This window comes from Ambystoma mexicanum, chromosome 7p (assembly GCF_040938575.1).
Source record: "Ambystoma mexicanum isolate Mex_15411 chromosome 7p, UKY_AmexF1_1, whole genome shotgun sequence".
In the NCBI taxonomy this organism is placed as follows: domain Eukaryota; kingdom Metazoa; phylum Chordata; class Amphibia; order Caudata; family Ambystomatidae; genus Ambystoma; species Ambystoma mexicanum.
The window spans coordinates 223404345-223432162 of record NC_090939.1 but is presented as its reverse complement, the minus strand read 5'-3'; the positions used below and the strand labels follow the sequence as shown (position 1 = coordinate 223432162).

The following is a 27818-nucleotide window of genomic DNA, read 5'->3' as shown; positions in this document are numbered from 1 at the left end:
CTGGGCAGAGCCGTGATCAATCTATTAAAAAGTTATGAAAACATTTAAAGATTTACATGTGAAATATACTTACCGGTGATTGTATCTATGGAGTTCAGAGGAGCGGTGCACATCATATTAATCCCAAATAACATTATTAAAGCAATTACAAGACTGACGAGGAGATATACCGGCAAAGCAACTGCCCAGTACCTGAAATGAAGAGATCAATTATAAAAAGGTATTGTACAAGTCACACCAAAAACCTTCCAAAAGGTAACATGTAATTTATCTTACATTTTCTTTCCAGTTATTTGACACAGCATACATCCAAGTACAAGAAACTGTGGAGTGCTTTATATGAGACACTTGAAGCTGGAGCATCCCAAGAACAAGATGCAGTACTAGAACAGCATGGAATAGAGAAAAAGACGGGGAGGTGAAACATGTTCTCCAGACAGTACTAGATTGAGCAATGATATGCTTATATGTTCAAGATCCGCGTTGCAAGATCACTTTTTGGTAACTCTTTTTTTCAATTAAATGTTCATACTTCTGGGACTAGATGCCTAAAGCTGCAGTTTTTAGGCACTCTACCTGCATGTGTCGAAGTACAAATACATAAATCGTAAACAAGTACCCACAATGAGCTTAGGATTTCGACATCACCACTATTTTATTAGTATTCCATACATTTGGTATTACTCTTTTAAAAACAATTGCGGTTTATATTTCTTTTATTTCCTTATCCAAGGACAACATCCATTTCCTTGGTTATAGCACTGATATGTAATAAAATGAAAATAATCACATAATCTGTTCCATATGCCAACCCGTATTTTACTTCATAGGTCCCAATCTATTTTTTTTACCTACTGTGAGCTTCTTCAGCCCTTGGTCAATTCATACGGAGTGTATTTAGTCTATAGTTTACCCTGATGTGCTTAATATTCCCTTGCATAGTTAGAAAACAGCCACGAACTCCAGGAACCGCCCATCCACGCGGCCTCGTTTACGAGTTTCACTTAATAGGAGGTAAGCCCCTTTGATTCCTTCCGCCTTCTAGACTGTTGGTCTCCTTTGTCCCCCGTTTAGGGATTTTTAAATTCTGCCGTTCATATACATTACCTCCACTAATGATGGGAACCTACCACAATCCTGAGAATGTATGCCCATGACCCCCCCTGGAGACTCCAAGTATTGTCTCCTTTGTGTTTTGGTTAGCAAGCAGGTACAGATTGGCCACATTGCAGAAAGACAATCAATGTGTTATTTTCTGCATTGTTTGGTTGTTAGGTTCATTCAGCGACTTCTTATAGCCATTAAAGCCTGTGCACTTCAGAAAGTTTCAGTTAAAGGGTGGCTATGTTTTTTCTTTAGTATATATTACACCTGAATGCTTTTTTCGCTCAGAGATAATCTTGTTGCGATTTTAACACATGATTACTTTGCAGTAGCTTTTCATCAGTTTTTTTTTTACAGATAGAGGCAGCATGTCCTGAAGAAAGCAGTCCCACAATATCATTGGGAGATTAAGGAAACTAGGAAGAAGGAACGTCGATACACCCTCCTATAGAGCTCAGAAAACACTTTGAAGACAACTACATTATGATAGAATGTCTCACCTAGTAGACTTTTTTACATAATGAAAACAAATGCTTTATGACTGCTAGCCTTTCTAAACTGCTTGATTTTTATCAACTGTATGTTTTAGATTGTGAATCAATTTGGAGCCCTTCTTATCCTCATTGATCAGGAGTTGATGGCTATTTGTGCACTTTAGAATTTACCAATTTTTCTCCATTTGGAGATGCACTCTTTGCACCTTTTGCACACTGCACTTGACATATTTATTATGTATTCTTGAAATGTGTTTTATGTTTACAAATTTATATCATCTTTGCAAAAGCCAGCAGAATACGGCTACAAAAACTAAAGATTAATTAAATAAACTTGTTTGAACTTTGCCTTCATTCCATCCCGTGTTATGATGTTAGGATTAGCCCATGGAATTAGGGGTTATGGGCATGCCTAGCTTTTGTGTGTGTTGCATATGGTAGAGCAGGTTGGGCTAAGTAGGTAGAGTTATACACTCTGTTTTTTATTGATCTGTGTCCTAATTTGCTTCACCACTTCCTCAGTTGGAGTCAAGGTCATGGATGTGTTTTCATTTACAGAAGAGCAACTGGCAGAGACCATAAGTGGGCCATCTTTCTTGATATAGAGCCCTCTGGCTCTCTGGATACAACTAAAATCACAACTGATTCCTTACTAAGACTCAAACAGAAACATTTCCATACTTTAACGCACATTCTATTGTTGAAAGAATACCTTAGAGGAAACATTATTCCTCTGGGGTTACAAGTAAGGAACGAACCATGCCTGTTTTTAGATGAGGAGTACATGGCTTCCTCCTCACATGTAGCTACAAAATGCAGTAGGGATTGGATTGTCTTGACTATAAACAAAGCAATAAAAGCTAATGAACAAAATCAAACGTTTCTAAATGATGCCACTATACAACATGGCAAAGATAAGTTACAGGTGATTCAGAGATAACAAGACAAATTCACGAAATCACCAACTAGCAGATAAATGGATAAAAAATAAAATAATTGCCACATTTTGACAAAGTCAATCTGTATTTCCAAGCAGATTGCATCAGCCAGACATATTGTACTCCACCTTCTTCCCAAGGAGGAGCGAGAGGGGGCTATTGAAAAAAAAAATGGTCAATTTGTCTGATCCCTCTTAACCTTCTGTATTGGAGTCAGATCATTACTCGGATAGGGGTAACCAGATGGGAAGGAGTAATAGGCAATTTTGTTTAGGGTAAGACCGGCAGAGAAAGGGGTAGAGGGGAATTTCAACTTCAACACTTTTTGCTACCCCCGAAGACATACATGCCTCCTACGCCTCAAATACCCCCTTTAAACCAGCCTCATTTCATGGAGACAAGGAGCAGAGTATATATCGGAGGTAGGCATGCCCTCCCCCGTGTAAAATATATCTCAAAGAATTTTGACAAAGGAAGATGAGGCAGTGCTTGAACTAGGCCTCTCATATGTTCACATGTGTAGCACCTCCAAAATGGGTTTGGAAATTGAAATTGCAACAATTGTTTTGTAAAATTCCCCTCTGATATTTTTTGGACAGCAAAGAAAGACTGGAGGCTGGACACACTCCCATCCATCCTAAATCCTAATGTACCCCATCCAACAATATGGTTTCGAAGGAAGTCCTTACTTTTGAAAAAATCATTTTTGAAAGATTGAGAATTTTTTTCAAGATAATACCCACATGCGCGATTTCAATTTTGGACATAGATGTAAGGACATTCTCTTCTCCCTACAGAACGACACCAGTATTGGGATCAAAAGTGCAGATAAAGGTGGAGGTGTGGTCATCATGGATAGCACCTTCTATGATAGCAAGGCCCTCAAAATCCTCAACCAAGTTGACACCTATGGTCTATTACAGGGAGACCCCACTCCATCTATCCAAGCACCGATTGCTGATATTACCAAGTCTGGATTAGAAGCTGGATTCCTTACCACCGAGGAACTAGAGTTTCTAAATCCCACCAGTCCCCAGAAGTCATTTGTTTTACATTTTACCCAAGGTGCATAAGGATGTGGTGAAACCACTGGGCAGAACCATTGTCCTTGTGCAGCACAGTGTTGGAACCCTCGGGCAAATGTATTGATTTTATTCTGAAACCCTTGGCTGCAGAGACCACTTCTTTTCTGGCAGACACCACATATGTCATCAATATCATTGAAGGGCTCCCTTTTGAGTCTAACCATGACCTTTCGGGTTATCTTGGATGTGGAGTCCCTTTATTCCAACATTCCGTAGGCTGAGGCCCTGCGAGTTTGTAGAGACTACCTTAATGGGAGGGTCCAACCACACAATGTTCTTACAGAATTTATTTTGGAGCTTTTGGAAGAGGCACGCAAAAACATTTTTTGTTTCAAATGCTAGTTCAACATACAAATCAAAGGGACAGCAATGGGGGCTTCTGCTGCCCCCAACTTGACTACATTGTATATGGCCAAATTTGAAGAGTTTATTTATTTTTATCTCGTCCAATCCTTTTCTTGCTGCCTTGCATCTATACAAGAAATACATTGATGACATCTTGAACGTTTGGCAAACTAGCGTGGCCAATATTGATTAGTTATTTTTGTTTTTCACTGAGAAGGAGTCATCATGCGCCTGTGAGCCCGTGAGGGGTGCCCTGTCTCCATCCCGGATGGGCCCTGGCATCATGGCCACTGGGATGCATAGTCTCTTAGCTGGTCTCTTCCGAGGTCGGAAGCCCATCACCAAGCCTTTGCAATTGGCTGGTGCCCCATACAACAAGGAAGATGGCCTGGGAGCCGGCTGGCAACGCCGCCCCCTTCAAGACCCACATTTAAGGGCTGTTCCCTGTCTGGCCTGTCTGCCCGTGGCCGGAGTGCTGTGCCTGCTATCCCACCTCATCCTCCCTTGTTATGCCTGGTTCGGTCGAGCTGCAATCACTAATCCCCACCTCCAGATTCCCCCCACCCCACTTCGTACCATGAGGTGTGGCTTTGCTAGCCCAGTGCTTGCACCTGTTTTGTCTGTAATCATATATGTGTTAATGCACTTCACTAAAGAACTATGCATTTTCTGTAACTAGCGCCTCAATGCAAAAAAAAGAAAAATGTTAATAAATAAAAATAAAAAGGTTCCATAATTGGGTCAATAGCCTCAATTTAAACTTGAGATTCACCATGGTCAAAAATGCTGTATGTATCCCTTTCTTAGATTAGGTCATAAAAGAAAATAGATGGCTCCCTTGGTTCCAGCCTTTACAGAAAGCCTACGGATTGCAACACAATCCTCCACCATCAAGGTTATCATCTTAAGGCCCTCAGGGAAAACATTTTTTGTGGGCAGTTTCTCTGCAGCAAGAGAAACTGCGTTCTAGTGCATGACTTCAAAAAGGGATCAGATATTGCATTTGATAGGTTCCTTAATAGAGGTTATCCCCGACACTCTCTCAGAAAATCCAATAAGAGCCAGGAATGTGGTTAGAGCCAATCCCCTGGTGAAATCCGAAAACAAGAAAGATTTCCAGGGTGGTGAGTGTTACATCATTCAGCCCACACAGTAATGATCTTAAAAACCGGGCATATTTTGCAACTTAACAACCCAGAGATGGACCCCCCATTGTTTGCATTTAAAGACAGCATTTGGTTGATACCTGAACTTCACTGTGGCGCAGTAACAGATGGGCGCAGAAACCCATTTTCACTTTTTGCAAACGGAGAGGGGGAACTCTAGGTCTCCGTTCTCTGCTCCCACCGGTGCAACACTGCAACACTTATGCTGTATCAAGTCGCGGAGGTCCAAGAGTGACTGCACAAAAAGTTCCCCGAGCTTCATTTAGCATTTGGTTAGTGCCGACAGAATCAGGGTAAAACCACAGATGAATCGGAGATCATTTGTGGGGTTACCGCCTGTCAAAGGACATTATCCATGAGGAGGCTGTACTGAGTGTAAATTCATCATGGTCCAATTGAAAAGAGTGGCATTTTAAGTTCCATAGTACTTGCAAAAGTGCTAATGTAATTTACATGATCTGTGCCCTTGCATAAAGATGCACGTTGGCAAGACCATCAGACAAATAAGGGTCAGAATTACAGATCATCAGCCCAAAATCAGAATGAAAACACTGTCAGCACCACTAGTGAAAAATGTGTTGACATTGGGCCACAGTGAAGATGACATTAAATGGTGGGTCGCCGACAAAGTGATTGGAAGAGGCATAAGAGATATAGAACAAGTACAAGCAAGGAAGGAACAGTTTTGGATAGATAAGTTAGATAGTTATCAATCTGGACTGAATCAGCAGGAAAAATGGCAGCCCTTGGGTCTATAATGAACCCACTTTGACCCTGCTAATTCCTTTTGTTTGACTTCTGGGTTTGCTATAGATGTCTAGAATATACAATTTTCCTGTAAAGCCAATTCTTCTTGAATGGGTAGTGAATAAGGTTCAAGTTACTTACCTGTAACTATTGTTCTCCTGCATGGGTCTGGCATGGATTTGCATGCTCATGAATATTCCCTGTCGTCAGGCTAGGAATCCTCGATAAAAGAAAAAACAGTTTCATTTTCACTTTAAAACTGTATTTCTTCTCTAAACCAATCACTGTCCTCTAGGTCATCCTGCTGTAAGAAACTCATGGTGGCAATAGTAAAGACAGACACACGTGATCACAGTTCCAGGGATTTTATTAAACTGCAAAGGTAGGTTGGAAAAACACCTAATCTAAACCTAAATCCAAGATGGGAGCCAGCTTCGATCATCAAATAATAATAAGGCAGTCCAAGTGGTTTTGTGTCAAATGAAGGGGCCTATACTAAGAAAAACCTATTGCCAATCCTTAAGCTAAATACAAAAAAGAATTGTGAGATAATGTTCTTAAGAAAGAAGGAAGTGTTCACACATGATAAGTCAGGATGCAATACTTGGTCTCCCTTCCCTACGTTTTCGGCACGGGACCAGGGTGGACTTTGGAGCACAGCATACAATCGAGCTTTCCCAGCACAAACTAACAGTTCCGCCTTCAGCAAATAGGGCATTCAGTGGTTAAATCTCTTGCCGCTGTGGCCCTGATGTATTCAAATAACGAACAAAGAGTTCCTTTTCACATGTACATCGGGTGATGTCTTTCACCTCTGGATGCCCCTCTTCTGGGCGCAGATTCTTAGCAAGTTCTTTAATGATATTAGATCCCCTGCTTTCGAGGGTCTGATAGGTTCAAAATATCTAAACAAAAGTTAAACTAAAAGTTCTTCTCTGTATAAGGGTGATAGTTCTTCACCCCTGGATTCCCCCTCATCTGGGCGCAGACCCCTCTCGAATATCCCTTCTCTTTATTGGGTTCCTCTGACATGTCATGCATTCAAAAGGCTTTCCCTATTATATTTTGAATTGTTGCACTCACAGGTCGGCGAGTGCTTGCTTTTCACCCTTGGATCCCCCTCTTTCGGACTCAGATTGGACTTGACTGTTTGCCTCCCTCGATCGGGTTCACTATGGCTTTCAATGCAAATGATTCGGTAACTTTGATAAAATGTCTTTTCTAACAGTTCACTGTGGACATCCCTCGGCCAGGTTCACTCTGGTCAACACTGTATTTCGGGACTTTAGACTTCGGCCCCCTTTGTCGGCATCCCTACTTCGGGTTCACGCTTGCCAATCTGTCAATCGTACCTTCTCATTAAACTCTTACGATGCAGGATTCAATTCCCTTACCTACACAATCATCTGTCGGTCAAAGACTTTCGACTGTAAAGAGGATTTTACGAAACCCCTGTATGACCACTTCGACCTGTCTTCTCGCTTTTCCCAATGCCTTCTGGTCTTGATAGTTTCAATAATTGGGTAATCACCCGGAGTTTCCTGAGTGAGCAACCACGTGGTGCCGGACTCCTGTGTTGCTGGTTTTCCTCCTTTTACATCAATTGCTCTTTATGCTTTCAAAAGTTCAATACAGTTCTGTTATGAACCGCTTGGTTTCTCTCGTCTCTGGAGTCAAGGCCGGTACCATAGGGCTGAGCGTTTCTGCCAGGCCTGGTTGTCAGCGGAGAAGGACCCTGTGTACCGTTGACATCTGCTGCAACACACGCTGGCTATTGTTCACTGTCTTACGATTCCTTCTGCAGAGGTCTCATGGCCTTAGTCGGAAAGGGCAATGCCGATTCCCTCCTTGTCACCCTCTCGGTATGGCCCGTCTTTCTCCTCCTCTTGAACTGCAGTGCTGGGTTATCTCCCTGGACGTTTGGTCTGCCTTGCTTGTATTGCACTCTTGTGCTCCACCATTTTTCCGTATGGGGAAGAGAAAGTGCCGTCAGGTGTGTGTAATCCTGGTCAATTGCCCGACTCAGACTGACCTTTGTGTCGGGACATGTCAGGTGAACAGTTCTGGTGCGAGTCCATTGTTTATCATGATGTATGTATGAAACGTATTTGTGTCGGAAAAGTGAGGTGGTAGAGATTCCAGGTATCCTACGTGATAGGAGGTAGAAGAGGTGTTATATGAAATTATAGCCCTCGTACAGGGGGGGTTTGTTAAATTCAGAAGGGCAAGATTTACAGGGATTATGGAACAAACGGGAATGACAAGGTTTATTGTCAGAAAATAAACAGGGGGGGATTGTGGGAAAGGTAGTGTTTGGTCCAAATAGATTGGGAGTGTGAAAAACCATAATCAGAGGGACGTGGAGAAGAATGACTGGCAGTGTTTGGATAAGAAACAGAAACACAGGGATTCTGGGAGTTGTGGTTTTTGAGTGTAACAGGGTTTGGGTCCCTAGGTGATTTGCCAGATATGGAGGGGTTGTTGGATTTGGGTAAGGGAAATTCTTTGGGTGGAAGAGAGGTACACGTGTAACAACCTATGAAGGCCACGGGAACTTCGTCCTCCTCGCCTTTATCCCTGATGTGATACTGCATCTCACCTGGGGCACTCCCCCGAACATAACCCCAGGTTCCCCCATCCAGGTGACCGCTTCCCGCTCTTTCGCCCCCAGAGTGGGATCTGAGCATGTTAGCCCTTCCTTGGGCACCTGAATAGGGGTGTTGTGAGGTCTGCTTGGGAGGATACCGCCAGGTTTCTCGCACTGCACGCATCCAATGACAGTCCTCTCCCTAAGCCTTGCCTCTGGCAGCCATCTGCAGATTTGGTAAGCACGTAAAAAGTGACAGTATGACCAAGAAGTGCCACGGAGGTGCCAGATGAACGGTTCGCATGTGAATCCATGCCAGACCGATGCCAGGGAACAATAGTTACAGGTAAGTAACTTAAACCTGCATGGGGTCTGGCATGGATTCACATGCTCATGAATAACGAATACACAGCAGTACAACATTACACAACCACGGGAGGTCGCAAGGCTCAACAGAAGCAATTAACGCTTACCTCTAGAGCAGACTCACCTCAAGCGAACATGTTGCGTAGCACTGCTTGGCCGACTCTGGACACCTCCCTGGAATCCCTGTTGACGCAGTAGAATTTCATGAAGGTGTGCGTGGACCTCCACGTAGCAGTCCTGCACATGTTTAGCAGGGGCACACTAAACAGGAACGCCGTCGTCACAGCACTCGCTCCAGAGGAGAGGGCTTTCAGACGGCCCAGCAGCGGTTGGTTCGCCAACCGATGGCAGGGCATGATGCAGCCGGAGAGCCATCTTGCAATGGAGGCTTTGGACAAGGCCTTCCCATGGTTCACAGGACCAATGTTCACAAACAATTGTAAAGTCTTCTGAAAACTCTTTGTGCACGTCACGTAGAACTTCAAGGCACGAGCAACGTCCAGCGAGTGCAAGGCTTTCTCTGCGGCAACAAAGGAGGAAAACGGGTAACACGAAAGGATCGATGAGGTGGAATTGCAACAGAACTTTGGAATGGAAGAGGGGTGCGTACACAGTACCACCCTTGATTTGTGTAAAGTCAAGTACGGTTGCTTGCCGGATAGGGTCTGGATCTCACCTACACGTCTGGCAGAGGTGATGGCCACAAGGAAAGCCGTCTTCCACAAGAGAAACTGGAGTGGAGTCTGATGCATAGGCTCAAAGCGGGCCCCCCCCCCATGAGCTTGGTCAGAGCCACGTTGAGTTCCCACACCGGGGCGGGAGCCTTCACCAGCGGGAAGGATCAGAAAAGGCCTGTTGTACCGAGAGAAAATTCTGAAACCTTTAATGCCACGGGTAGAGTATGTAATCTGTACTATTTACTCGTCATAGACCATTTTAAATCTCCAGCAGTTGCCTCTGTACTAATTATTGTCTTAACACATTGCAATAAATGCATTTCCATGTCATTCAGCACCTTAAATTATTAGTATTGCAGTGGATGTAATAAATGAGAACATTATTTTCAGCTTTGTTGGCTTCTATTTTGTGAATGGCAGTACGCCATTCAAAAGCTGAACAACAGGGATGCATCTCATCCCACTTAGTACAAATTCTCAATTTTCTGGGGTGCTAAGGGCAGGTGACTTTCTACATTGGCAGAAAGCTTAGGCTGAGCACTAGATCCATTCACAGAATAGAAGCCAACGAAGCTGAAAACAATTCTCAAATATTAAATAGACTGTAAAATTATTAATAATTGAAGGTGCTGAGTAACATGGAAAGGGATTTATTGCCTTAATGAAGCCCAGATGGTCAAAACACGTGTCATCAACTTTCAGAGGTTTGAAATGTGCTAGGACAATAATAAGTTCAAAGGTAACTCTTGGAGATTTTAAATGTGCTTTGAAAAATAAACTGTACAGGTTACGTACTCTACTTAAGACTTTGACGGTTTCAGAATTTTTCAATTTTTGTGCTAGATAAACGTTTTGTGGAGTTAACGCACACCAGCACCAAACTTGTTAAGTACTGAAGACACTTATTTGTTGATTGTTACAAGTCAAGGAACTTGTGGATTAGTCATTTTAAAATGTACATTCTCGGAACAATCAAACTGTATCAGTAGTGAGAATTTGGAACACGCTTAAAGGCACGCTTTGAGGGAAATATCGAGGTTATGAATGCTGTCATTTTAAGAGATATAAATTGATGATTATTATGTCAGGCAAAACACGTGCTAATTCCTGTCTTTATATATAAACCCTATTGCTATGATCAAATGTTGATTTTAAAGTGCGATATAAAATATAACAAAAATAAAAAATGTGTTATACAATGTATTTATGACTTGTGCGTGTTCTGTTAAACCTGTGTCACCCTAGGCTGCTCAGGGACAGACTATTTACTCCTGTCAAAATGGAGCCACCGAAAATAAAATATATGTGGGGCTCAGGAGATGGATCTCATACACCAACATGTCCTCAGCTGAAATAAACCTTTGATCAACAAACCTATATCATGGTGACGCATCCAACTACGGTGGACAGTACTGTACAGTATGTGCTACCTCACACCTCAGAGGGGTGAAGGGCCTTCCTGAGGCCAGTCCAACCTGCGGGAAAACCCTCTTGGATCACTTCGATTTGGAGCAAAAACTTCCAGTTAGTTGTATGTTCTGCTGGCAAGTGATAGACCCACAGGACTAAACCTACCTTATATTTGTGAGGAGGTCCCACCTCTCTCAGTAACGGGAAAGGTCTAAAGAGGAAAGACTGATGCATACCCCACACCCCCTTCTTATCTTCCCCACAAACCAAACAATCCATGAAAAACGTAGGACAGTTTCCACAATCCCAACCAACCTTACTTCGAGGGTTACTATGCCCATGAACCAAGTATTTGGAGTAGAGAGGTCTGGATGAATGGTGGGGAAGAAGCAGTAAAAGGGCGTGAAATACAGTAATAACATGTGAAAATTGTAGAGGAACATTGTTACGGTTTGCAAATGTAAATGTATGCATGTGATAAACATCTCTTTAGCCTCAGAATTTGTATGAAACATGACAAAAAAATAAATCTAAAAAATGTGTCAAACATAATTCGAGTATCAAACACTATTTGGTTTGGGGATCACCAATACAAACAGTAAGGTGCTAAAAGGGACTATCTTCACCCAAACGTGGGCACAATATATAATATCCCATCAGACAAGCTCCAATGCCGGGAGACCACACCAGTGGTAATCGGTGCAGTAGAACCTTCAATCACATTATAGTATCTTTGGTTCAATACTAATGTATCCGGTTCAAGCAAAACCAGCCATCTGAGAGATCACAAATGTTTAATATGTTATACAAACAAAATGCTTAGCACATTGCAGGTTAATACCCGTTTAAAGGCACACTGTGCTTTCACTTTGCAGTAGATTCTCTCAGAATTGTTCCGACCATATTTATATATACATTTGTAATCATATTGTGGGAATCAACTTCTATCATCGGAGAAAAATAAAGCCAATTCCCTTTGCATTTTAAGGAGGAAATGCAGCATTTTCTTGAAACGGTCATGCATTTGTAATGCCACGTTACTGTTCAAGGTGCTTTACACTTACTTCTGAGGCCAGTACGTGAGTCCTAGAGAGTGCAGCCATGATTCGGGAACAAACGCCCACATTAAATAAAGAACTGTCAAACAATCGAAATAAAAGAAAATATTAGAAACCAACACAATGAATTACTGCTTTTATTTCATCTACAAAATAGAAGATACAGATTCTTATGAATGGTATACAAAAAATAACTCAAATGCATATTTAAAGACGCACTCGACCACTAACAACGTTGAGAGAAAGCCCCAACCTAAAACAATACAACGGCTTCATTTAACCATGACCAACGTCCACTTTAAGACTATTTATTAACGTCAGGCAAAACCTCACTTTTGTAGTTTATCAACGTCATCAGTAGCGATCAAAATATAGCCTTGTAAGCTGAGGGTGGGGTCATTATTGCGGGTTTGGGAAAGGGTTACTATCCAAAGCGATAATGACCACCCTCAGTCTATGATCATACTTGCCAACCCTACAGATTTAGGCAGTAGGCTACTGCTTTTGAAGCAGCCCTACCGCCTACAGAATTCAGTGACAGACCCTACTGCTTTTTACAATGGCAAGTAATTTATGTGATTCCAAGGCAGGCTCTAGGGCAGAGCATGCAACACATTAATCAGTCGGTCTATACAGTGGACTGGTAGGTGATTACTTTGATTGGGCTCAGACCAATCCACTGACCTGACAGCTGCGTGACTCTGTCCTGCACTCTTGCCGGTACAACCCTTAGGTGAACCAGCAGTGAAAGCAGGTGGCAGAGTGTAACACAGCATCTGCCGACAATTTGGTGTTAGCATTCAGAATTATACATTTTTAACATTTCAACATCTTTCCATGTTGTGCTGTTCGTATGTTTTGTATTTTCCTGTTATGTCATAGTAATGGGAATTATAATTTTTCAAACTTGAAAAATCCTACATCTTTTTGGTCACAGAATGCTGGCAAGTATGTATGATGTTAGCACATAGTACTGGTAGCAAAATACGTTTTGAAGTTATGGTGGTGAAGTAAAACAGGTTTGTTGAATAATGAGTAAACTACACAAAACATGTTAGTACATTAAGTGTGGTCTCATTTAGTAATATCTAAATAAGTCGTTTTCTTTTAGAAGGTAAGCAGTTAAATTATAAACTTGATTGAACTTAAGAAATATTAGCATGAGCTTGCTTTAAATGCAATGTTACAGTGAATGATTTTTCTTTGCAAAAGCGAAAGCATTGTACGTTTAGCTTTCACTTTCTTGTGTTAAATTAGGTTGTAGTATATTGTTGGAAAACATCTTACTGGAAAATTACATTTCTGTTTCTTGAATGCTGAGAAATGCTTAACGTTATTTTCCATACTGCTTCTGAAGTGATATCTTAAATGCAGTCAATATCAGTTGTTATTGACTGCATTCCAAATATACAGAGTGGCTAAGAGGAGGTCACTAATGACTTCCATGTGCTAACGGAATTTACAGGGTAATTCATGGAATAAATGTGCGCCGAAAATCGTGGCGCAAGCCGGCGCAAGCGTGAAAAAGCAAGTGCACGTGCACGTGTGCGATTCATGGAAGGCCCTGCGCGTGTTTCACCCGGGATGTGCGCCAAATCTGTGCGTGGCGCACACGGGTGCACACGTCATTGCAACAACCTGAACGCTGTGTGCCATGTGCACAGCGAAAGCGCACAACGATAGTGCACACACCAAAAAGGGGGCGGAACACGGGGCGTAACATGCGGAATGGGGAACAACGCATGAAAAAGAAGGCGTAACTGGGTAGTATTGCAGGGAAATACATGGAACGCCCACAAGCACGCGAATACGTATTCATGGAATTGAAAATGGTAAACCCTCGCACAGCAAAAGACGCGCACAGGCCTAAACAAGTCCGCCACATGAAGGCAGACGGTAGCGTCCCTGCGCATTACAAAAGCGTGCGCTAACAACGAACACGTATATACAGCCAAGATGAACGTCCCATTCCGTGTCCCCCTAGGAGAAATGACATGTCACGCAACGCACAGGCATCCCATAAAAGCAAGAAAAAGAGATAAGCGCCCCAGTAGCCCACGTCCGTGTAAAATAAATAAATAAATAAAAACACACGCAGTACGCTGTGCCAGCCAGGAACCCAAAAAATACATACATGATCAACACGCAGGCTAGTATGGGTGGAAAAAAAGGGGTATGCGACAAACAGGGACACCTCAGTGTGAAAAATAGCGTGTGCAACTCACCGTCTGCCTTGCGTGTAGAAGAAGAACACGTAGCCAACACCCACCCGCTGTGAAGTAATCGTGTGTGAACCCCAACGCCTGGAAAACACACACCGCTTTCCACGAAAAGCACGCACAGAGCGATGGAAACCAACGTGGGACCCTCAACCCATGCCAGGGAAACGCCCGCACGTGTTACATCACATACGCACTGATGCGCTAAGGGCCTTTCCTCGAAATACATGCTGACGTGCAGTTTTTTCACGTGCCAAATCACTCCGTATCAAGCTGGCCAAGTGACAACACATGAAAGACCACGCTCCTGCCCAGAAGGCCATTTTCCTGCCCCCTAGAGCCCCGAGCAGCCTCCCATGAGCCAACTGCTGCTGCGTGCCTGCCTGCTGCCACCGTGCCCTGCCATTTGGTGCCTGCACATCTGCCATCTGCAGGGGTCCAGCTGCTGTGAACACCCCTGCTGGAACATAAGACTCGCGACCGGTGTTCCATCACCCCACAGCCCAGCCCCAGGACCCAGTTGCCCACCCACACCTGCCTCGGGGGTCGCCATGTCGGGGGGAAAAACACCATCAGAGACCACTGGTGACCCCCAGCCAGAGAGGCAGATGTCATGATGCCTACCCCCGGGCATCCGGATCGTGTCCATCAGCCCCAGGAGCAGGCATCCAGATACTCATTAAAACCCCAACAGCCACGGCTGGGGGCTGTTTAGATTCAGTCCTGGCGCCTTAGATGCCAGGCTCATCATAGAAAACAGTCCTGGCGCCAGGCTCATAAACTTTACTTACCTTATGCAGACCATGCTGCAAATGAGTCAAAGCCAACGTGAGGCCTGGATGGGACTATTTTATTACAGGGACTATTTTTCACTTGGGCGTGGTTCTGGGGAACTTCTTACCTGGGACTACTTTGCAGGCCATTTAAACCACGCCCGAACAGCAGCCCATGCTTCGCGTTATTCTGCATCCAGCAGCGTGACGCTCACTGTGTCTGCAAGTCAGCATCCAGTCTTCTGCCACGCCCGCCTCGAATCCGGAGCTCCTAGACAAAAGGAAAAGAAAGGAGAAGAGGTTAGATCACAGACATTATTTGATTCCTTACCTGATTCCGGACCCAGCACATCTCTGAGCCTGGAAAGGACATTATTTCAGCACGCGTCGCTTCGCCAGCAGCAGCGCCGCGTTATACTCACCAGTCCACCGCATCTTTCGACTCGGCGCTGCCTCCATCATTTTCTTCGTCGAAATCCAGCACCTGGGGGGAAAACAAAAGGAATAACAAGATGAGCCGAGAAAACCGACAAAGACAATCTCTTTGCCACCATAGGCTTATCTGCTTTACCACCGGAGGTATTATTCTTTAATTTGCCACATCTTCCTATGCCGCACCTAAAAAGGGAGAGAAAACAGCAAGTTAAACTCATGCAACTTTTACCGGACAGCGTTTGGTAATACAGACTCTTACCTGAACGCCATCAGCTGCCTCCAGGCAATATTCTTTTGGACCAAGCTGCAACCTAACGAGGGAATGGAACAAGAGTGAACATCGGACATATTGAACTCTTTGAACTTTATAGACACTGGAGTTAATATTCCTCCGGAACTCCTCCAGTACCTTCAACCCAGTGAAGTAACTGGTATCTACTCGCCCCTGCATGCCATGCAGGATAGAGAGCACATCATTTAAAAACATAAGGTGAGATTACCAAAAGGGGATATCAGAGGTGATTAGTGGGGAGAACGAGAACTGTTGGGGGGGCCATCACTAAAGTCCATGTGTGGCTAAATCCCTTTCTCCACTTGCAGGAGAATACTTCTACGAGTCCATCAGACAAGATTAGGCGGGCCAGTCCAGACTATCATTTCTTCACTACGCATCACGTTGGTGGAGACCACAGCTGTCCGGTCCGGGAGTACATAGTGGGAGTACATAGTGGGTGCCATCCACGCGGAGGGGGTGGCTCCCCGCGACATCAAACATGTCCGGAAGCGCTGGGAGGACTACAAATCCAGGACCGTCAAGAAGGTCCGGTGTCTCTTGGAGGCAGTGGATGCAGTGGGGCACCGGGCCCAGCTTACCACCCAGCAGATGAGGGTCCTGGAGCGCATTTGCCCAGTGCTTCACCACCAGATCCTGAGGATGCAGGCCCGCCTGGAGTCGAGCGGTAAGTGCCCATGCATTTACGTTTGAAACAGTGCATGTTGAAGCATGGCGGTAGTTAGGTACTCGGCTGCATGTCTGACATGGGTCATGTATGGATGTGTGTGTGCAGGGAAATGATGGTGCTGCATGCAAGTCTAGTCAGGCGTGACCCACATGGATGGTGTATGTGTTACAATGCATCATGCTGAAAAGCATGCGGAATGCACACATGTATGCATGCCTGTGTCTGTACCATGACATGTTTGTGGTGTGATAGATGTGTGCTGCTGTCATGGACATGCATGAAGTACATGTCCGTGTGTCAGAGTAGTGTGCGCGCCATGGATGCATGACATGTCCGTGACGATGTGTTGAATCACTGATACAGCATACTCATCCTTGTATCCACTGTGTCTGTGGGCATACGGTGCCAGATGCATGACCCTCTGGTGATGCGTGTGCATTTGATCAGCATGTCCCATGATGCATGCGAGTTTCAGGTCACCATGGATGTATGTACGGTGCAGTGGACATGGATGCACATTTTTGTTGCATGTGCCATGCCGGTTCCTGCATGTGTGTTGCCTGCACTGACCCATGTGTTGTTGGGAGACATGATGGAAGTGACGATTGACAGTGCCACTCATCTGCTATTGCTTCCTGTCTAGGGGACTATTGTACAGTACTCTGATGCTTGTGTTCAATGTCTCCCTTTACACAGCGACGAGTGAAGAAGAGGGCGGAGACAGCACTGTGGAGGATAGTGGCAATGATGCCTCCACCGGCCGGCGACGCAAGGCCCAGTCACCCTCCCAGGAAATTCCATCATCCGGGAGCGAGGGGACTGGTGCCGAGTCTGCCACTACGGCTGCAGCGGAAGGGGCGGGTGAGCCCCCACAGGGGCTTGCTACGGCGGAAGACTGTGTGGAGCCATCCACGTTGGTGGTGTGTATAGAGGAGGAGGAGGCTGCTACAGAGCCGGACATGCGGCCTGGTGGGGGTGGTACCACTGGTGCAAGTGATGCAGTCCAGGGGCCGGGGCAGGAGGCAGCACAGGTCGCCGCGGAGGTGCCTGTGCATGTCTCTCTCCCCGACACTGTGACTGCATCACCATGCACCAGCAGGGATGCCCCGTCAGAGGCCCGTCCGCAGTTAGGGGGGAGGTCCACGTTATCTGGCACTCCTCTACCTGCGGACAAGGGGACACGTGACTGGATGGAGTCTGTCCTGATTGGTGTCACGTTGCGCACACATGACATTTGTGATGACGTGCGTGGTTCCTGGGGGGACCACGCACGTCATCACGAAGAGCTGTGTGCCAACATGACCCAGTTGGGAGGGGCCATGGTCGGGGGTTTCCTCCATGTGTTGGCCAGTCTTGCGGCCCTCTCCTCCTCTGTGCACACTATACGCCAGTCGTTCTCCCTGCCGTCTTTCGACTCAGATGCCACCAGAGTCCCCTGTGGATCGGCCCCAACCAACGCAGCCAGCCAGGTGGAGATCCACCACCGCAGTCGGGAGTCGGAGGTCCAGCAGGGGTGGCCACCCCACCAACTGGACCCCAGCGGATGGAGGCTGTGCCAGCATCATCGGGCAGGGCACGTGCACACCAGCGCCAGTGGATTCCATCAGTCCGGATGCCGTCGTGCTGGCAGAGGCAGTTGCGTCGGAGGCAGCGGCATGCTCAGCGTGGGAGGCATCATGGCTCGGGCCATCAACATCAGAGGGGCAGGCATCGGCCGGAGGGCAGGAGGACCCTGGAATGGGAGTGTCTTCCGTGTGGCAGCGGTTGGGCCAGCGGATAGATGCGGAGCGGCAGCGGGCGGAGGAGGCACGGCTCACTATGGTCCCGGTGGAGAACTCAATGCGCAGGGCATTGAGGCGGGCGGAGGGCCTCGAGGAAACTCGCAGGGAGTTGGAACAAGCCATGACTGCATCCCTGCAAGACCTCGAGGACAGGGAAGAGGCCCGCCTCCGGGACATCGACGTGGAGTTCGATGATGCCCTGGCCGGGAACATCACAGAGTGAGCCGTAGGATTTGCCCGCTGATATTGTATATAGTTCATTAGTCTTAGGTTTCCTTTCTATTTTTCTTTCATTTGGGGCGCATGGACTATGCCCCACCTTTTTGTATATAGTTATTTATTAGGTAGTGTTATTTTGTAGGTTTCCTTTGGAATGTTGGGCTCATGGACCCTGGATTTTCACATTGTATATAGTTCCGGACTGGACATGAGTCGGGACTCCCAAGTGCATGGTGCCATGTGGCCTGCCTGCGGGGCATTGCCAGGGTGGATGGGCTGCCTTCGGGGCATGGCCAGGGGTGTGGGGTGGTCCCCTGTGGTGTGGGTTGCGTGCGGGGCATGGGGAGGCCCACACCCAGGAGGGCACACACTACCTAATTGTGTGTAAAACTCCACACGCACCCCCGGAATACACATACTCAGGCCAATCGCATGTAAAAATCCATGCGCACCCCTGGAATAAACGTACCCCGCTCTCGCATGGAGTATCGCATTCGAAACTTCCTGCGCACCCCCCAAATTCGCACAGGCTGTCCATCCACCCTCTCCATGCCCCACAGGCAGCCCTTTACCCCAGTTCATAGCCCGCAGGCAGCCCTTCACCCCAGTCCATAGCCCACAGGCAGCCTACTCCACCCTGGGCATGGCCCGCAGGTAGGCCACTCCACCGGGGGGACTTTTCCCACGTTTTACAAACGTTTTCACTGGCGCGAGCGGGGAACATGTATTCCCAGGAGTGCGTGTGAAGTTTTACACGCAATTGGCCTGGGTACGTGTATTTCGGGGGTGCGGGTGGAGTTTTACACGCTATTGGCCTAGCGCTAGCGGGGTACGTGTATTCTGGAGTGTACGCAGGGAGTTTTACACGCGTTTTCGTGGTTGGGGAGCTGTATACTGGCCTTTGCGCCATGTATTGGATTTGTGCGCTGTTCATGGCGCACGGGGCAGGGTTGGGGGCGTAACTGGCGCTGCTGCAGGGTCACTGCGCCACGGCTGGTTATGGATGTTGAAATCCATGAATACGCTGTGCGCTGAAATGGGTTTTGGCGCACGCGGCTGGCGCAGACTGCTGCAGACGCACACTGTGCGCCAGCTGCATGCGTCACTTGTGCGCTGATTTCTATGAATTACCCCCTTAATTTCTAGCAAGCTCTGTTTATAACCCAGCCTGAAGGACCACTTTTTAAATATTTTTAGCAACATGAACTAGGTAACATCAAGACCATAGAATGAGGGCCTCTTGGGCACTACTGCAAAACTGGTTCAAAAGGGCATGTTGCCTATAGAAAACAAAGATACTGGCCATCTCCCAAAAAATTCAGTTATCCTTTTTTTTTTAAGAGCGTAGTGGATAACAATCTGTAAAACCGTATTGAAGAGCAGTTATTATGTAATAGTCCGCTGTATAAATCAACATAACATAATTTATATACCGATCTCAGAAATCTGAAGCAAAGGACTTGTTGAATTGGGACTGATCACAGCAACTACTGACGAGCAATAGCAAGGGTCTTCAATGGTCTGCGCTTCAGGCCAGTAACCCCTGCTTTTATGAAGGTAAAGGGATCAGCAGCGAAGAAGGAGCATTCTCAAAAACAGGCAGTTTCGAACTGTTGGAAACTACTGCAAAACATCGTAGGAGGGATGTGAAGTAGGAAGAGCTGTCCGTGAGGAGCACCCACTATACGCAGGGCTTGCTTGAACCAGCTTCCAAACATGGCTACAGTTCTTTCCATGAACCAGACGATTGATCCATAGAGCAGCGCACGAGGATGCTGAAGGGATCACAGAGGACATAATTTCCAGCGGGCAGATCAAAGATGCCTGCATCTTCATAATAATCAGCACGACAGTATCTTGATCTTGAATCTCTGGGCTCACCCCTACTTTTGTCTTTTCTGGAAACCTCCCATGTTTTTAGACCTGGCAGAGGTACGAAGAGTGTGCTGTTCTCTGTCCAGGATGACACATCCAGGCTGGTGGACTCAGGTGGGGTGGGTGCCCTGATTTTATTAGCTCTATCAGCAGCATTCGACACGGTCAACCACCCCATCCTGTTGTCTCATCTTGCCCAGATAGGAATGTCTGGTCAGGTACTATCCTGGTACACCTAATTCCTGGCAGATCGCACGCAGACTTGCTCTATGCTATTTCCTATCTGCACCCTGCCACCTCACTAGCGATGTCCCTCAGGGCTCATCTTTGTCTCCGCTTCTATTTAACATCTACATTTGGGCCTTGGTGCATCTCATCCGCTCCCACGGCCTCAAGTGCTACTCGTATGCCGACGACATCCAAATCCTGATCAAGATCGGGCGAAGGTGTCGCCGTGCCTACAGAGTTGCCTGGCTGATGTTGGTGAGTGGATGGAGCACAATTGGCTCAAATTGAACGGAGACAAGACGGAGGTCCTGGTCATAGGGTGTCCTCCTGATCCTTCACTCTGGTTGTCCTCTTTCTGGCCTTCCATTCTTGGCCCCCTTCCCATCCCAGTTAGCAAAATGAAAAACTTAGGGGTAATTCTCTCAGCCTCACCATCTATAGCTAGCCAAGTTGCGGCTGTCTGCCAAGTAGGCCACTTCCGGTTGAAGGTTCTGAAGAAGGTGATCCCTTTGATTCCTGAGCATCTTCGCCCCTCGGTAGTTGCAGCTCTGGTCTTATCCCACTTAGATTATAGCAACTCGCTTTATCTGGCCCAGCCTAAGGGTCTCACGCAGCGATTACAACATCTGCAAAATCTTGCAGCACAGATGGCAACTGGTACTCCTTACGGAGCCCATATCTCTCTGGTTTTACGATATCTGCACTGGCTACCTGTTAGCCAGCGCATTAGATTCAAAGCTCTGTGCATAGTTCATCGGGCTCTCCATGACCAGGGTGCTGAATTTCTTCAAGCAAAATATGTGCGCTACTATCCCAAGCGCACGTGGTGATCCTCTTCTGCCGATCTACTTTTTGTACCCATGTTTCGACGTGCAAGGATGGGGGGCCGTGCTTTTTCCATCATGGCTGCCAATTTATGGAATGAGCTGCCTCCCTCAATAAAGAAATTATCAAACCATTTGGTTTTTTAGAAAAGCGCTTAAAACAGTACTTTAGGCATTTTTTAACCTTATCTTCTGGCTTCCTGCTTGAATATTGCCCATTTCTCTAGCGCCAAGATACTCTCGGGTAGCCGTGCGCTCAAGAAATTTACCTAACATAACATAACAGGAAGGAGTCTTTGTTTCTGGAGCATCAGTGTCAAATCCAGCCTTAACCTATGGTGCCTTTCAGGACATTTCCCAATGTGCACAAGGTCTGCAATCCAATGTTCAGTCTAGGTAGAAACTGTGTATCCATTTCTGTTCTAGAAGTAGTTTCCCCTGGGGTGCAAGGGGAAACGAGAGTGGTGTGAATCTAACCATTCCATCTATGACCAGGATGAGGGCAATAAGGGTCTGACACTTTGCAGCTGCCTTGCTGCCGCTCTTTGTCCATCTGCTCCTTGGATCTTTGTTGCAATAATTGACCACCGTTTGACTGGTGAGGTTATTGTATGTCTGCATGTTCAGTCTACTTTCCACCAACTGTCAGTAACTAGCCTGACAAAAGCAAAGAACAATACCACGTGGACCAGTTACTGACAAAAGTAACCTTTCCTTGGCTGTGGGAATTCAGGTTGACAGTCTGGCCCATTTGACACTGCCTTACTTCTCAAGATCCCAGACATTGTGCTGATCGTATGTCTTTGCTTAGTCAGCTCTCTTTGATGAAGATGACAGCCTAGATCTGAATCTGTCTGAAAGCTGCACTCTCTTGGGTGTTTTTCTTGTACCAACGATTAATGGCACCATGAGGAGACCCACTACTGTTGGAGGTTTGTTGTTTTGTCATGCTAGAGTAGTACCTTTATTTGAGTAAAGGTTCCGTGGCGTGTTCGGCCTTTTCTGAATATTGTGGACATATTTAAAAAGCTTAACCGGATGTTGATTTGTGTTGCGATTGTCTATTTGTAGTACTGATTGCTATGAACAGGTATTTAGGCAAATATTTCGCTGGTTCACTTTGACATATTTGCGAAACACTTTAAAGCATTCATGGTAATGGTGCAGATGGGTATTTTGTAACCATAGCAGGAATGGGACACATTGGTTAGTGGCTCAGCTTTTGGATCCGAGTAAGTTGTATAGTGTGCAGATGGCACAGTGGAGTACTTTGTTTAGAAGAAGGAGTAGAGAGGAAAGACAAGGAGCAAGCACGAGCAGTAGTCGGGTTTGCTGAGCACAAAGGTAGAGATCAGAGTTTTCGGAGAGTGAGGAGTTGAAAAATGTACGAGAAGATTAATTCGAGAAGCAGTGGTAGTGATCAATTGTTGCAGTCATCGGCCACTATCAGAGATGACCCCCAGCTTGTGAGCATTGGGCAAGGGAGCAAGACGTTCAGGCAGGAATGAAATCGAATGAGGGGAAGGCAGGGTTGGTAATGATAGCTGGTAGAAAGAGGACTTTTTTTTTTTAAAAAGAGTACAGCATGACGCACCAGAGAGCCATTCACTGACAGATTAGTTAAGACAGTTTGTAATCTGTTTCGAAATGGCTGGGAAGAAGGGAAAGGAGAAAAAGATTTGAATGTTGTCAGCAAAGAGTTGATAGTACAAGCCAAAGGACAAGTTAAGTCTTCCTAGGGCAGAGATATAGAGGGTGAAGAGTAGAGGTCCAGAGATTGATGCTTGGGGTCACTGATGGGGTAAAGATCACATCATGTATCTCCCCCCAGCCCTCTAAAATGTGAACTTGATAAGGGAGCCGACTTAAATCAATTGTTTTAGGCCTTGTATCCACCTGGATTGTTCTCAAGAAGCCCGAATACGGGGGGGTGCGGCCAGAGACGGAGCAATGCAGACTTGAATGTGCTGAGCTCCGAGGTCGGCCCAATGAAATTCTAACTATATCCTTTCAAATTGCAACAGACAGCATTGAGGACAGATCTAGCACAGGTGGCAGAACTGTGGGAAAGCAAGCTAACACAGCGGGTAAACGTCCAGAGCTTGGCAGCAGGGCCCACGTTTGCATCTGAGGACGGGGTGGAGGGTTTGCACTATCATTGAAGGAGAAATAACCCACCAAACAGGGCAGAGTGGGATCAAGGGTGGAATAGAATTCAGTTGTGCACCAAGGGCAAAAGGGTTGCACTGCTCCAGTGAGAACCAATTCTACAGGTTGAGCCCATAAAGGTAGGAGCAGGCAAAGAGAGACATATAGGAAGTCTCACGGACACGATCTGGACCAATTGACTGGAGAGATCACCAGTAAGTGGAGAGGGCACCCCCAAAAGAAGAAGGGATGGTGAAAGGACAACAATAAATTGAGGTGTATGTGATGGTTAAGCCCAAAAAGCATAATCTGGCCATGGATCGACAGGAGGAAGGAACAGGAGCGGAACCTGCGGTCACTATGGATAGCCTCATGGCAGCAATACAAGATTCGAGAAAGGCACTGGAAACCAAGATACAGGAAGTGGGGGTGGACGTATCCTTGGTACAAGCAGATCTAAAAGAGGTCAATGTCAGAGGAAGAACAACGGATCATTGATTCAGAGGATGTGGTGGCGCTATTGCAAAATCAAGTCAAGGGTCTCATAGCGGTGACGAGGGTCCTAGAAGTTAGAGAGGAGGACGCAGAAGGACGCTCCAGGAGATATAATATAAGATTAGTGGGGATGCCAGAAAGAGAAGAGAAAAACTGTACAGAACTATTAGTGGAGAAATTAATACTGGACGTATTTGCATCCACGAGGCCTCTCGAAATTGTTCACTGTGGAGAGAGCACACAGGGTGCCGGTCCGGCCACCGCAGCCAGCGCGCCCCCCTAGGGCAATAGTAGCCAAACTCATACATTTCTGGGGTCGGGATGTGATCCTGCAGGAAGCGAGAAGAGTCTACAGCATACAACATGGCCATGCAAGGATTCTCATCTTCCAGGACTTCACCCAAGAGGTGCAAAAGCAGAGACAGTTGTTTGATGCTGTGAAACGAAAGCTCTGGTAAAGCAATTTAAAGTCCATGGTGTTCTTTCTGGCTGGCAAAATGAAAGGTGCTGGTTGATGGGACCTCGTATTTTTTTCTTTCGGCATCAGAAACCTAGTCCTGGCTGTAGTCTAGGAAGGCAGCAGTAGGAAGCTCAGAAGAGAGGCAAGACTGAGAGGACCCACAAGGATGACAGGAACAACCCACAGCGGAACCGACTCGAAGAATAGTAAGGGAGGCGGACTGATTTTACAGAATGAACCACACTGTTGGGAGGGATGCTAGAGTGAAATTGTTTGGGGGGCTGGACTGAAGTGAGACCACACCCCTAACCACCACAGTCACACCTACCCTGGAAGATAGTGAAGGGGCGGGTGGACTGGATGGTTCTACTACGAACCGCAAGAATGACTAGCAGCAAGGGTCAGCCGCGGTGGAGAGAAGGTTTCCGTTGCATATGTTACTTGGGGAAGTTACTGACGGGAGGGGAGGAGGTGGGGAGGACAGGGGGCAGGGAGCAGTCGGAGGATTTATCGCAACAAAGGGCCTAAGAGATTGGGTGTGTGGATGGGGAGGGAAGGTGGTATTGGGGGTGAATAAGGAGCTACATAGCTGAGCAAAATGTACCCATTTATGACAGAGTTATGGTATCTGTCCAGGGAGGGGGACGACACTTCTTGGAATTGTATGGAACTTGGGGTCAGACAGATGTAATGAAGAGCAATGATGGCGATTAAGATTGGAACGTGGAATATTAGGAGCTTGGGCAATAGAGCAAAAAGAGCAAAAGGCTGTACGTTTTTGCAAAGACACAGAATCCAAATAGCGCTTTTACAGGACACACATTTACTAGGCACTGATTTGGAAAAGGGTTGCAGAAAATGGGGACAGGGGGAGGAGGCACTGTAGTGGGGTCGACTTACTCATCATACTCTAGAGCGGTTCTGATTTGGATAGAGGGGAGGGTCCCACTGCAGATCGTAACAACCAAAGGGAATGTGGAAGGATTGACATTTCTGGTGCAACTGAGGTTAGAGCGACAAAACATTTGTATAGCAAACACATATGTGCCTAATACAGACAGTGAGGATTATTTTCAATCAGGGCAGGCACTGTCCAGAGGGGACAGAGCAGATAACTTTATTTGGGGCGGTGACTTTAACTGCTATTTAGACTCGGACAAGGACCGGTCGGGCACAGAGTCAATAACCAGGGGGAAGTCGACAGACTAATTGAACAGAGTTGTGTCTGGGATGGACTTGGTGGAGCTTTGGAGAGGGACACATGGGGACGATAAGAGTGAATTCTTTCTATTCACCAGTAGATAAATCATACTCCCTACTAGATTACCCATTTGTGAGTAGGGAGCATACACAGATTTGAACACACAGAATATCTGGGGAAGATTCTATCGGACAAAGCCCCACTCGTGACACCTTTCAAGGGAACAGCTACACAGACAGCAATTCCAACTTGGAGACTAAGGGTAGATTCACTGCAATATGGTGTGTTTAAAGCTACCATACGGGAAGAACTCATTACATTCCTAGCACATAACGAACAGTCAGTGGCAGAGGTGGGGCCATGTGGGAAGCCCTCAAAGTGACAATAAGAGGGGTCTGTATTTCGAAGATGGTGGGGATATGTAGTACACTGGCAGACTCCCTGAAGGAATTCGAAAGACAGGTCAGAAAAATGGAGAATGTATGGGGGCAGGGCATACGGTAGTGCTAGAGTGGGCAGCCGCCCTTCAGGACCATCACGAACGTCAAGAAAGGTTGGCCAGGTTTGATAGGTTCCAATATACGAAGAGGGTACACAGAGAGGGGATAAGGAGGTTGCTTGTTAGCCTCGTTGATTCGGAAGGAATCCCCGCCGGGTGCCATTACGCAGATATTTGATGTCCATGGCAGCAAAAGGGCGCAGCAGTTCGACTCTCGCCTGCCTGTTCCGAGGAGCACTCGTTTTGGTCCTCGGCCTCGCCAACAAAACCGCCAGCAGTCTCCCGCAGGGCCGAAGCCCACGGGAGCAAAATAGTGCAGGAGTTCGACCTGCCTGTTCCGAGGAACACTCTTTTTGGGCCACACCCCCACCAACAAAACCGCCAGCAGTCTCCCGCAGAGCCAAAACCCAGGGGAGCAAAAGGGTGCGGGAGTTCAACTCTCGTCTGGGAGTTCCAGGAGTGCCAGTCTACGGTCCTGGCAGTTTTGCTTCTGGAGATGAGGAAAGGTAGCCTTTGTTGCCCGCCTGATTCTTTCAATTTTCATTGTCCAACAGGGCTTCCAGCCTTACATTTTACGCGGCTCAGTTTCTGTATTTAATCCCCCACCGACTAAAACCTTTCAGTGTCAGAAATTGTTTGTTCTCATAAGTGCTTTGGGGATCGATTGATTGATTGCACAAATTACTGCAAATACTGTGTGCTGTGACCTGAGTGACCACAAAAGTGATGGGTGGAAGGTTTTGAATTAATCTAAACCACTGCAATTGCTCTGGACAACCTTCCACACCACCGTTTTTTAGCCCGTCTGCGCCATTACAAAAGGGGACCAGCCATGTGCAAATCAGTCAGCAGCTGCCGCCACCAAAGGTAGCAGCCCAGCCCGAACTGCTAGGCCAGGTCCCCTCTGCACAGAAAACCAAGCAACCCCAGACATGTTTCGGCCTTGTTGGACCTCCTCAGTGAGGTGCAGCCTGGTTCCCTGTGGTGCAGCGAGCAAGGGACCCACGTCTGGGCATACCCTCTCTCACAAGGAGAAACAAACTGACCACAAAAGTGATGGGTGGAAGGTTTTGAATTAATCTAAACCACTGGCAATTGCTCTGGACAATCTTCCACACCACCGTTTTTTAGCCCGTCTGCGCCATTACAAAAGGGGACCAGCCATGTGCAAATCAGTCAGCAGCTGCCGCCACCGAAGGTAGCAGCCCAGCCCGAACTGCTAGGCCAGGTCCCCTCTACACAGAAAACCAAGCAACCCCAGACATGTTTTGGCCTTGTTGGACCTCCTCAGTGAGGTGCAGCCTGGTTCCCTGTGGTGCAGCGAGCAAGGGACCCACGTCTGGGCATACCCTCTCTCACAAGGAGAAAAACTGACCACAAAACTGATGGGTGGAAGGTTTCGAATTAATCTAAACCACTGGCAATTGCCCTGGACAACCTTCCACACCACCGTTTTGTAGCCCGTCTGCGCCATTACAAAAGGGGACCAGCCATGTGCAAATCAGTCAGCAGCTGCCGCCACCAAAGGTAGCAGCCCAGCCCAAACTGCTAGGACAGGTCCCCTCTGCACAGAAAACCAAGCAACCTGAAAAACGATGGTCTAGAGGGTTGCCCAGAGCTTTGCCCGTGGTTATGATTAATTCAAAACCTTCCAGCCATCACCTTTCTGTTTTGCTAAAGTCACCCCGAGTGGGACGGATATGCCCAGACATGGGTCCAGAG

General features: G+C 46.7%; 1 protein-coding gene and 1 long non-coding RNA gene across 4 annotated transcripts in view; one reads left to right on the top strand and one right to left on the bottom strand.

Annotated features, from left to right (window-relative positions):
* LOC138525845 (uncharacterized) overlaps positions 1–27818 on the top strand; it is a 341157-nt gene that overhangs the window by 173206 nt on the left and 140133 nt on the right. The gene's annotated exons all lie outside the window — the stretch shown is intronic.
* The window catches only part of PIGP (phosphatidylinositol glycan anchor biosynthesis class P), a 210639-nt gene that overhangs the window by 71456 nt on the left and 111365 nt on the right, over positions 1–27818 (bottom strand). The window contains exons 3-4 of the mRNA XM_069636093.1: positions 11984–12056; positions 74–192 (exon numbers count right to left, since the gene is read on the bottom strand). Coding sequence (XP_069492194.1) covers positions 74–192; positions 11984–12056 — 192 coding nt within the window. The remainder of the gene's footprint in view (positions 1–73; positions 193–11983; positions 12057–27818) is intronic.